This window comes from Aquarana catesbeiana, linkage group LG11 (genome assembly GCF_042186555.1).
Source record: "Aquarana catesbeiana isolate 2022-GZ linkage group LG11, ASM4218655v1, whole genome shotgun sequence".
NCBI lineage: Eukaryota > Metazoa > Chordata > Amphibia > Anura > Ranidae > Aquarana > Aquarana catesbeiana.
In genome coordinates, this window is record NC_133334.1 from 282,012,397 (window position 1) to 282,024,853 (window position 12,457).

At 48.9% G+C, this 12,457-nt stretch overlaps 1 protein-coding gene across 1 annotated transcript in view; it reads right to left on the bottom strand.

The window, feature by feature from the left end:
* The window catches only part of LOC141112851 (serine/threonine-protein kinase Nek11-like), a 274,187-nt gene that overhangs the window by 34,885 nt on the left and 226,845 nt on the right, over window positions 1–12,457 (bottom strand). The window contains exons 14-15 of the mRNA XM_073605945.1: window positions 10,188–10,248; window positions 6,361–6,448 (exon numbers count right to left, since the gene is read on the bottom strand). Coding sequence (XP_073462046.1) covers window positions 6,361–6,448; window positions 10,188–10,248 — 149 coding nt within the window. The remainder of the gene's footprint in view (window positions 1–6,360; window positions 6,449–10,187; window positions 10,249–12,457) is intronic.

Sequence of the window (12,457 nt, forward strand, 5' to 3'; positions counted from 1 at the left end):
AGGGAAGAAGACCGTGACCTTGTGTCCAGGTTTTGTAATTCCCGGGTTGGATTCTGGAGTCCAGAGACTTTCGAAGAGTTTTGGGAGGGAAGAAGACCGTGACCTCGTGTCCAGATTTTGTAATTCCCGGATCAGGTTCTGGATTACAGAGGCTGCAAAGAGCATTGGGAGGGAAGAAGACCGTGACCTTGTGTCCAGGTTTTGTAATTCCTGGATCGGGTTCTGGAGTCCAGAGACTTCGAAGAGCTTTGAAGGGAAGAAGACCGTGACCTTGTGTCCAGGTTTTGTAATTCCTGGATCGGGTTCTGGAGTCCAGAGACTTCGAAGAGCTTTGAAGGGAAGAAGACCGTGACCTTGTGTCCAGGTTTTGTAATTCCTGGATCAGGTTCTGGATTACAGAGGCTGCAAAGAGCATTGGGAGGGAAGAAGACCGTGACCTTGTGTCCAGGTTTTGTAATTCCTGGATCGGGTTCTGGAGTCCAGAGACTTCGAAGAGCTTTGAAGGGAAGAAGACCGTGACCTTGTGTCCAGGTTTTGTAATTCCTGGATCGGGTTCTGGAGTCCAGAGACTTCGAAGAGCTTTGAAGGGAAGAAGACCGTGACCTTGTGTCCAGGTTTTGTAATTCCCGGTTTGGGTTCTGGAGTCCAGAGACTTCGAAGAGCTTTGGGAGGGAAGAAGCCCGTGACCTTGTGTCCAGGTTTTGTAATTATTGGATCGAGTTCTGGAGTCCAGAGACTTTGAAGAGCTTTGGGAGGGAAGGAGCCCGTGATCTTGTGTCCAGGTTTTGTAATTCCCGGTTTGGGTTCTGGAGTCCAGAGACTTCGAAGAGCTTTGGGAGGGAAGGAGCTCGTGACCTTGTGTCCAGGTTTTACCAGAAACCAGCAGGTATGCACACCCTGTATAGTCAGAAGCCAGACAGTAATTCAGGGCTCCACCCGGGTAACAGGAGGTTCACTTCTCAGGTCAGGGGGTGGGCAAGTGTAGCAGGGAGACAAGAGAAAGTTGCAGAGGTCCCATTGGTGTACAGTGGTGCTGGGAGTTGGTTTGAGGAACCAGCCCAAAGGCCCAAACATTAAACCTGGTGCTGCCAGAGCAGGCCAGGAGACTAAAGCCTTTCATTTTTTTGTTTGAAGTGATGGGGGAAACCCCTGAGAGGGTAACCTTTCATTTTCTGGAACTTTTTACTTTCTTTCTTACATAAAAGCGGCCCAACAAGCCCTAAACAGTATTCCTGGCTGGAGTACACTCATACTCAAACATACTATACTCGATTGTCCCCCCCCCCTTGAAAATCTATCATCTATCTACAGTGCCTTGAAAAAGTATTCATACCCCTTGACATTCCCCACATTTTGTTACAACCAAAAACGTAAATGTATTTTATTGGGATTTTATGTGATAGACCAACACAAAGTGTCACATAATTGTGAAGTGGAAGGAAAATGATAAATGATACAAATAAATATGTGAAAAGTGTGGGGGAGGGGCATTTGTATGGCGCCCCCCGGAGTCAATACTTTGTAGAACCCCCTTTCTCTACAAGTCTTTTTGGGGATGTCTCTACCAGCTTTGCACATCTAGAGAGGGACATTTCTGCCCATTCTTCTTTGTAAAATATCTCAAGCTCTGTCAGATTGGATGGAGAGCGTCTGTGAACAGCAATTTTCAAGTCTTGCCACAGATTCTCAATGTGATTTAGGTCTGGACTGTGACTGGACCATTCTAACACATGAATATGCTTTGATCTAAACCATTCCATTGTAGCTCTGGCTGGATGTTTTTGGTCGTTGTCCTGCTGGAATGTGAACCTCCGCCCCGGTCTCAAGTCTTTTGTAGACTCTAACAGGTTTTCTTCTAAGATTGTCCTGTATTTGTCTCCATCCATCTTCCCATCAACTCTGACCAGCTTCCCTGTCCCTGCTGAAGAAAAGCATCCCCACCACATGATGCTGCCACCACCATGTTTCACAGTGGGGATGGTGTGTTCAGGGTGATGTACAGTGTTAGTTTTCGCCCACACATAGCGTTTTGCTTTTAGGCCATAAAGTTGAATTTTGGTCTCATCTGACCAGATCACCTTCTTCCACATGTTTGCTGTGTCCTCCACATGGCTTCTCACAAACTACAAACAGGACTTCTTATGACTTTCTTTCACCAATGTCTTTCTTCTTGTCACTCTTCCATAAAGGGCAGATTTGTGGAGAACACGACTAATAGTTGTCCTGTGGACAGATTCTCCCACCTGAGCTGTGGATCTCTGCAGCTCCTCCAGAGTTACCATGGACCTCTTGGCTCTTCTCTGATGAATGTTCTCCTTGCCCGGCCGGTCAGTTTAGGTGGATGGCCATGTCTTGGTAGGTTTGCAGTTGTGCCATACTCTTTCCATTTTCCGATGATGGATTGAACAGAGCTCCATGAGATGTTCAAAGCTTGGGAGATCTTTTTATAACCTAACCCTGCTTAATACTTCTCCACAACTTTATCCCTGACCTGTCTGGTGTGTTCTTTGGCCTTCATGATGCTGTTTGTTCACTAAGGTTCTCTAACAAACCTCTGAGGGCTTCACAGAACAGCTGTATTTATACTGAGATTAAATGACACACAGGTGGACTCTATTTACTAATTAGGTGACTTCTGAAGGCAATTGGTTCCTCTAGATTTTAGTTAGGGGTATCAGAGTAAAGGGGGCTGAATACAAATGCCCCCCCCCACACACACTTTTCACATATTTATTTGTATTATTTATCATTTTCCTTCCACTTCACAATTATGTGACACTTTGTGTTGGTCTATCACATAAAATCCCAATTGAATACATTTATGTTTTTGGTTGTAACGTGACAAAATGTTGAAAATTTCAAGGGGTATGAATACTTTTTCGAAGCACAGTATCTATCTATCTATCTATCTATCTATCTATCTATCTATCTATCTATCTATCTATCTATCTATCTATCTATCTATCTATCTATCTATCTATCTATCTATCTATCCTGTGTGTATATGTGGCACCCTCCTAGTGTAGGACGCTAGTAGGATTGTTTGTCCTGGTCTATTCAGTATTTCACAGGCTGGGAATTTGATTGTTTCCCGTCTCTGGAAGAAGCTTCCAGAGTTTAGGGCAGGAGATTCGAATGTCCAGCCTGAATTTTTAATGCTACAGCCATTCCTTGGAGAAGAGTATCCAGTAGGGGGCTAGAGAGCTGATAAATAGTCTGATGCACTGGAGATCTGGGTTCCTTCTCCCCAGGAGGGTTCCAGAGGCTGAGGGGCTGCTACCCTAAGGCAGCACATGGACTGTGTAACTGTGCTCCAGGCCTCAGCGGTGTCAGGGTTGGGGCCTGGGTGGATCTTCCAAGAAACTTATTGCAGGACCTCACCACAAAGGATCTGGTCTTCAGAGGTGCTGCCTTAATTAATGGACCTTGTCCGGAGGAAGCTGGAAGATGGCAGCTGTCCTGGGGACTTGCGAGTAATAACCATATGCTGATCCCTATGACGGTGTAGTGTTTTGGAGACTGCACTGGGTCTGGGTACAAGCAGTTGTGGAGGCACAAGGTAACCAGATGTCAAAGTCTTGACTCATTAGATAAATATGAAATAATGCATATATGAATTTATAATATGTTGAGTGTGAAGTGCATCAGGTGCAGAGAATGTGTCCAATGGGAGATACAGCCATCTCTTTTCATAAATGTTTGATCTTATGGAGTTCAGAGGTGTTTGGCTTATTTCCTTTATCGCCATGAATATTTAAAGCTGAACTCGGGTCAAACTTTAAAAATATCTCCTGTGGTCCTCCTCCCCTCCACTCGTATAGTAAGAGTTCAATGCTTATTTAGTCTAAGGGAGGCGTAAAGTAGAGAAATACTTTATTACTCGCTCCTGCAAGCTTCTTTCCCATCAGTTATGGGATCCTACAATCAGCCATGATTCACACCTTAGCATTTTATACCTTGAAGCTCAAAGCTCCAAAATGCTCAACAACCAAAATCCTGTGCTCCAAAATTTTGCCTGGTCACATAGGAGTGCTCAGGTGCCTGTAAATCGATGTCCAATGTTCAAAAAGGTATGTAACCTCTTTCTGGAGCAGAATGGGGCGTGTTTGGCTCCATAAATTCCAATAGAAGCGTCTGAAAAACGCCTGAAAGACATGGCCAGATCTAGGTGGGTGCCTCCCCCCATTTCAATTGCACCCCCCACTGCCCTGCCTAAATCCCATGCTTTCCCCTGCTGATCCCCCGAACACTGCCCTGCTGCCCCTCTGTACACTTCCTTTTTGACCCCCTATATATTGCCCCTCTGAAGCCCTGTCCATTGTCCTGCTTACACACTGTCCACTGCCCTGCTGTCACCCTGTACACTGCCCTGCTGTCACCCTGTCCACTGCCCTGCTGACACCCTGTACACTGCCCTATTGACACATTGTACACTGCCCTGCTAAAACCCTGTACACTAGCCTACTGACACCCTGTACACTGTTCTGCTGACTACTGTGCACATTGCCCTGTTGACCCCCTGTATGCTGCCTGTCTGACACCCTCTACACTGCCCATCTGACACCATGTACACTGCCCTACGCCCCGCTGTACACTGCCCTGCTGCCCCCTGTACACTGCCCTACTGACACCCTGTACACTGCCCTGCTGCCCTCTGTACACTGCCCTGCTGGCCCCTGTCCTCCGACCTCCTAAATCTGACCCCTGTATACTGCCCTAATGAAACCATGTACACTGCCCTACAGAAACCCTGTGCACTGCCCTGCTGCCCCCTGAACACTGCCCTACTGGCACCCTGTACACTGCCTTACTGACACCCTGTACACTGCCCTGCTGACGCCCTGCACACTGCCCTACTGACACCCTGCACACTGCCCTACTGACACCCTGTTCACTGCCCTGCTGACACCCTGAACACTGTCCTGCTGACACCCCGCACACTGCCCTGCTGAGCCCCTGCACACTGCCCTACTGACACCCTGTACACTACTCTGCTGACACCTGTACACTGCCCTGCTGACACCTGTACACTGCCCTGCTGACACCCTGTACACTGCCTTGCTGACACCCTGTACACTGCCTTGCTGACACCCTGTACACTGCTCTGCTGACACCCTGTACACTGCCCTGCTGACACCCTGTACACTGCCCTGCTGACACCCTGTACACTGCCCTGCTGACACCCTGTACACTGCCCTGCTGACACCCTGTGCACTGCCCTGCTGACACCCTGTGCACTGCCCTGCTGACACCCTGTGCACTGCCCTGCTGACACCCTGTGCACTGCCTTGCTGACACCCTGTACACTGCTCTGCTGACACCCTGTACACTGCCCTGCTGACACCTTGTACACTGCTCTGCTGACACCCTGTACACTGCCCTGCTGACACCCTGTACACTGCCCTGCTGACACCCTGTACACTGCTCTGCTGACACTCTGTACACTGCCCTGCTGACACCCTGTACACTGCCCTGCTGACACCCTGTACACTGCCCTGCTGACCTCCTGTACACTGCCCTGCTGACACCCTGTAGACACCCTGTACACTGCCCTGCTGACACCCTGTACACTGCCCTGCTGACACCCTGTACACTGCCCTGCTGACCTCCTGTACACTGCCCTGCTGACACCCTGTAGACACCCTGTACACTGCCCTGCTGACACCCTGTACACTGCCCTGCTGACACCCTGTACACTGCCCTGCTGACCTCCTGTACACTGCCCTGCTGACACCCTGTAGACACCCTGTACACTGCCCTGCTGACACCCTGTACACTGCCCTGCTGACACCCTGTACACTGCTCTGCTGACACCCTGTACACTGCTCTGCTGACACCCTGTACACTGCTCTGCTGCTCTCCCATCCTCTGCCCCCCTTACATTTTTTATTGCACCCCCACATCAGGCAGGCTAGATCTGGCCCTGCTGAAAAAGAGCATTGTTTTTAAGCCCAGAAAACCATCTCCTTCTCATAGTAAGTAGCTTTCTATTGGCTAAAACAAAAAACTCAAGCCAGACCATATCTGAAGAAAACATGCAAAAGCACACAAAACAAAAAAAAATAAAAATCCAAACTGTCAGGTCCATGCTGGGGCTCAGGTGTGAACACAGCCGGTCTACCTGTCCCACAGACAAGGAGCTCTTCTATTTCTGGGGAGTGTCGGAGCCGCTGCTCACCCCGATCAGAACAGAAACAAACTTTCTATTTGTTCTTTCAGGAAAACTCGACACCTCATAGTTCATCTCATGTACAAGGCCTGACAACCCATTCCTCCCCCAGGGGGGGAAATATGTCACTCTGGTCTTTTTTACTCGGATCCTTAAAATTTCCCACCCCCTCCTGTCCATAAAATACTCACTGTCTGAGGAACGCAATCTTCTCTTCACTGCAGATGGTTAGAGTCTCCTCCCCGGAATCCAGAGAAATGGTGTCTTGTATGCCGGGGGCTGAGATAAAACAAAGAAAGTCATCAGAGGGGATGTCCACCCCATGACAGAGGGGGTTGTGTAGTGAATGCTTGAAATGACTTATCAGTTACATTTATTAGACCCTCAATGTCTCTCTGTCCTCCAATGCAGCTAATCACGCTCAGATAATGCTTGATTAGCAGCAGTGCTGGGATAAGGTCATCCAGTGCTCAGGGCAAAGATGCCAAACTGCACCCCCCCCCTCCCCCATTCATGATGTGCAAGCTCAGGGGATCCTATGCTAAGCAGTCACTCGCTTTTCAGACTCACAGACGCTGTCACTACTCTGGTCAGCCTTGTAACAGGGCAGTCGGATTGGGTTCTGGATTACAGAGGCTTCCAAGAGCTTTGGGATGGATGAAGCCTGTAACTTTGTGTCCAGGTTTTGTAATTCCCGGATCAGGTTCCGGAGTAAAGAGACGTTGAAGAGCTTTTGGGAGTATTCCTGGCTGAAGTGAACTCACTGGAAACATAATAAACTCGAGTGACCCCCCTCCTCTATCTCTCTATCCTGTGTGTATATGTGGCACCCTCCTAGTGTAGGACGCTGGGTACATTTTGTTTTTTGCTCCTTCTGTAATCAAGGGAGCAGTGATTGTTTTTCCTGGCCTGTTCAGGGCTTTTCACAGGCTGGGAACCAGTGCGCCCAGGGCAGCCGCCCCTCCTGCCCCCACCTCTTGTCCCGGTCCTGATTAGCAGCATCCTTGGCTGCATTAGGTGAGGAATGAGAGCTCTGCAACTGGACTAAATACTCGTCCCCTCCAGGTTGATTAGTCACAGAGAACATCGGGGGAACAGATGCTCCTTTATCTCATTTGTATTCAACTATCCCGGCTGTTTACCGGACACAGAGCCGCCATCAGGGGGGTACAGTCGTTACAACTGTAAGGGGCCCGAGGGGCACGCCGGAGCCAGAAGAAGGCAGGATGGTCCGGACAAGAACTGGTTAAAATGCATTAATTAATACATTTAAATGCAAGCATTAACAATACCTGAATCAGATCAATATCAGCCTCTGCAGCTCCTATACAGCAGAACTCAGCCTGCAAGTCAGAAAAGCTGCACAAGGAGCCAAAGAATTGTGCTGCAGTGCTCATGTGCTAACAAGGAACATTCTGATAGGAGGAGAGAGCGGAGTGACATAGATCAGTGGATGTGGCCCTTAGCTTGCCTTTGTTTGGGCCTTGGGGCACCATGCCATCCACTGACACCAATGATGGGGCACCATTCCTCCCACCGACACCAATGATGGGGCACCATTCCTCCCACCGACACCAATGATGGGGCACTATTCCTCCCACTGACCCCAACGATGGGGCACTATTCCTCCCACCAACACCAATGATGGGGCACTATTCCTCCCACTGATACCAATGATGGGGCACTATTCCTCCCACCGACACCAATGATGGGGCACCATTCCTCCCACCGACACCAATGATGGGGCACTATTCCTCCCACTGACCCCAACGATGGGGCACTATTCCTCCCACCAACACCAATGATGGGGCACTATTCATCCCACTGATACCAATGATGGGACACTATTCCTCCCACTGATACCAATGATGGGACACTATTCCTCCCACTGATACCAATGATGGGACACTTTTCCTCCCACCGACATCAATGATGGGACACTATTCCTCCCACCGACACCAATGATGGGGCACTATTCCTCCCACCGACACCAATGATGGGGCACTATTCCTCCCACCGACACCAATGATGGGACACTATTCCTCCCACTGATACCAATGATGGGGCACCATTCCTCCCACCGACACCAACGATGGGGCACTATTCCTCCCACTGATACCAATGATGGGGCACTATTCCTCCAACTGAAACCAATGATGGGGCACTATTCCTCCCACTGACACAAAGGATGGGGCACTATTCCTCCCACTAATACCAATGATGGGGCACTATTCCTTCCTTGTATAACAACAATGGGGCACCATTTCTTCCATTGATACCAACAATAGGGCACTATTTGATCTCACTGACACCACAGCGTTTTCTAATCCCAATAGCCACAGCCCCTCTAAAGTCTCAAGGACAGTAAACTGGCTCTTTGTTCAGAAATTGTAGAGACCCCTGATATATTGTTATGTACAATCAAAAATGTCAATGTATTTTATTGGGTTTTTATGTGATAGACCAACACAAAGTGTCACATAATTGTGAAGTGGAAGGAAAATGATACATGATTAAAATAAATATGTGAAAAGTGTGGGGGAGGGACATTTGTATGGCGCCCCCCGGAGTCAATACTTTGTAGAACCCCCTTTCTCTACAAGTCTTTTTGGGGATGTCTCTACCAGCTTTGCACATCTAGAGAGGACATTTCTGCCCATTCTTCTTTGTAAAATATCTCAAGCTCTGTCAGATTGGATGGAGAGCGTCTGTGAACAGCAATTTTCAAGTCTTGCCACAGATTCTCAATGTGATTTAGGTCTGGACTGTGACTGGGCCATTCTAACACATGAATATGCTTTGATCTAAACCATTCCATTGTAGCTCTGGCTGGATGTTTCGGGTCGTTGTCCTGCTGGAAGGTGAACCTCCGCCCCAGTCTCAAGTCTTTTGTAGACTCTAACAGGTTTTCTTCTAAGATTGTCCTGTATTTGGCTCCATCCATCTTCCCATCAACTCTGACCAGCTTCCCTGTCCCTGCTGAAGAAAACCATCCCCACCACATGATGCTGCCACCACCATGTTTCACGGTGGGGATGGTGTGTTCAGGGTGATGTGCAGTGTTAGTTTTCCCCACACATAGCGTTTTACTTTTAGGCCATAAAGTTGAATTTTGGTCTCCTCTGACCAGATCACCTTCTTCCACATGTTTGCTGTGTCCTCCACATGGCTTCTCACAAACTACAAACAGGACTTCTTATGACTTTCTTTCACCAATGTCTTTCTTCTTGTCACTCTTCCATAAAGGGCAGATTTGTGGAGAACACGACTAATAGTTGTCCTGTGGACAGATTCTCCCACCTGAGCTGTGGATCTCTGCAGCTCCTCCAGAGTTACCATGGACCTCTTGGCTCTTCTCTGATGAATGTTCTCCTTGCCCGGCCGGTCAGTTTAGGTGGACGGCCATGTCTTGGTAGGTTTGCAGTTGTGCCATACTCTTTCCATTTTCCGATGATGGATTGAACAGAGCTCCGTGAGATGTTCAAAGCTTGGGAGATTTTTTTATAACCTAACCCTGCTTTATACTTCTCCACAACTTTATCCCTGACCTGTCTGGTGTGTTCCTTGGCCTTCATGATGCTGTTTGTTCACTAAGGTTCTCTAACAAACCTCTGAGGGCTTCACAGAACAGCTATATTTATACTGAGATTACATTACACACAGGTGGACTCTATTTACTAATTAGGTGACTTCTGAAGGCAATTGGTTCCACTAGATTTTAGTTAGGGGTATCAGAGTAAAGGGGCCCAAATCAAATGCCCCCCCCCCCCCCCACACACACACACTTTTCACATATTTATTTGTATCATTTATCATTTTCCTTCCACTTCACAATTATGTGACACTTTGTGTTGGTCTATCACATAAAATCCCAATAAAATACATTTACATTTTTGGTTGTAACATGACAAAATATGGGGAATTTCAAGGGGTATGAATACTTTTTCAAGGTACTGTATATCTTTTCATTTGTGTATTTAGCGGTTTGCCTGGAGTTCAGCTTTTCGACTAAACGTACTTTCCATGCTTGAGTCGAGGAATCTCCGCAGACAGCTCTGGTATGCACTCAGCGTGTTGCTCTGTGGAGGAGACAGACCCAATTAACATCGAACGATCACATAAAACGAGAGTCTCCAGCATTTCCCATCCCGGATATGATTACATGATAACTAATTCCCGATAAACCACAGTGGGGGGGGGGGGGGGTATGCAGGAAAACCTGCTGCAATGCTGAAAAACAAAACATCTCAATTATAAAGTACACCTGCCGTGATAGAACTGATGCTGAGAATGCTAGCGGCCTGGCTGTCACTGACTCAGAGCAAGCATGCGGCAAGTAAAAGTCAGATTCTTCATCTCTGTACTTGTTCCAGGTCAGAGACTCAGAAAATGACATGAATTCTTATGACACATGGCTGGGTATTCGGCAAAAATTGCAAAGCATAGTGACCCCAAACAACCAATCAGATTTCATTTTCACCAGCTGTTTGTAGGTGGCGTAAAGGTGAAGCAGAACTTCCCTTAAAATACAGAAACTTCCACTTATGCTGCTTATTTTTCCTGGGAACGGCCACCTTTTTCTGTCAGGTACCGCCTCTGAACTCTGCTTAGTTTGCCTATGGCGGCATTTTCAGAATTTCAGCCCCCCACCCGCAACCTCCTGGGACACACCACATGTCCTAGGAAGCTGTGGGACGTAACATGTTCCAGGAGGCTGTGGGATGTCACATGTCCCAGGAGGCTGTAGGACATTAAATGTTCCAGGAGGCTGTGGGATGTTGCATGTCCTAGGAGGCTGTGGGATGTTGCATGTCCTAGGAGGCTGTGGGACGTAACATGTTCCAGGAGGCTGTAGGACATTAAATGTTCCAGGAGGCTGTGGGATGTTGCATGTCCTAGGAGGCTGTGGGATGTTGCATGTCCTAGGAGGCTGTGGGATGTTGCATGTTCCAGGAGGATGTAGGACATTAAATGTTCCAGGAGGCTGAGGGATGTTGCATGCCCCAGGAGGCTGCCGGACGTCACATTTTCCAGGAGGCTGTGGGATGTCACATGTCCCAGGAGGCTGTAGAACATTAAATGTCCCAGGAGGTTGCGGGATGTCACATGTCCCAGGAGGGTGTGGGAAGTCAAATAGGAGGTTGCAGGATGTTACATGTCCTAGGAGGCTGTGGGATGTCACATGTCCCCGGAGGCTGTGGGATGTCACACGTCCCCGGAGGCTGTGGGATGTCACATGTCCCCGGAGGCTGTGGGATGTCACATGTCCCCGGAGGCTGTCAGATGTCACACGTCCCCGGAGGCTGTGGGATGTCACATGTCCCCGGAGGCTTTCAGATGTCACACATCCCCGGAGGCTGTGGGATGTCACATGTCCCCGGAGGCTGTGGGATGTCACATGTCCCCGGAGGCTGTGGGATGTCACATGTCCCCGGAGGCTGTGGGATGTCACATGTCCCCGGAGGCTGTGGGATGTCACACGTCCCCGGAGGCTGTGGGATGTCAAATGTCCCCGGAGGCTGTGGGATGTCACATGTCCCCGGAGGCTGTGGAATGTCACACGTCCCCGGAGGCTGTGGGATGTCACATGTCCCCGGAGGCTGTGGGATGCCACATGTCTCAGGAGGCTGTGGGACATCAAATGTCCGAGGAGGATGTAGGATGTCACATGTGCCAGGAGGCTGCAGGATGTCAAATATCCCAGGAGGCTGTGGGATGTCACACATGCCCGGAGGTTGCGGGATGTCACATGTCCCAGGGGGCTGAGGGATGTAGCATGTGCCATGAGGTGGCATGAAGTCACATGTCCCAGGAGGCTGCAGGACGTCACATGTCCCAGGAGGCTTCGGGAGGTCATATGTCCCAGGTGGCTATGGGAGATCACATATCCTAGGAAGCTGCGGGAGGTCACATTTCTCAGGAGGCTGCGGGAAGTCACATGTCCCAGGAGTCTATGGGACATTACATATCCTAGGAAGCTGCGGGAGGTCACATGTCCCAGGAGTCTATGGGACATTACATATCCTAGGAAGCTGCGGGGCGTCACATGTCCCAGGAGGCTGAAGTCTCTTTGGACATCAAAGTTGCATGACAAGCCGGAGTCTATTCTTTCCGATGACTCCTGTTCAAAACGGTGCAACTTTGAAGCAACTTTGAAAAGATGTCTGCACTACTTTGGTGCGACTTGCGAATTTGGTCCAGAGAAATGTAAGGTCGGATCGAAGTCACCCTCCAAGGTCACACTGGAAATCATGTGACTTTGGAGACGTGGTAATGTGAATGAAGCCT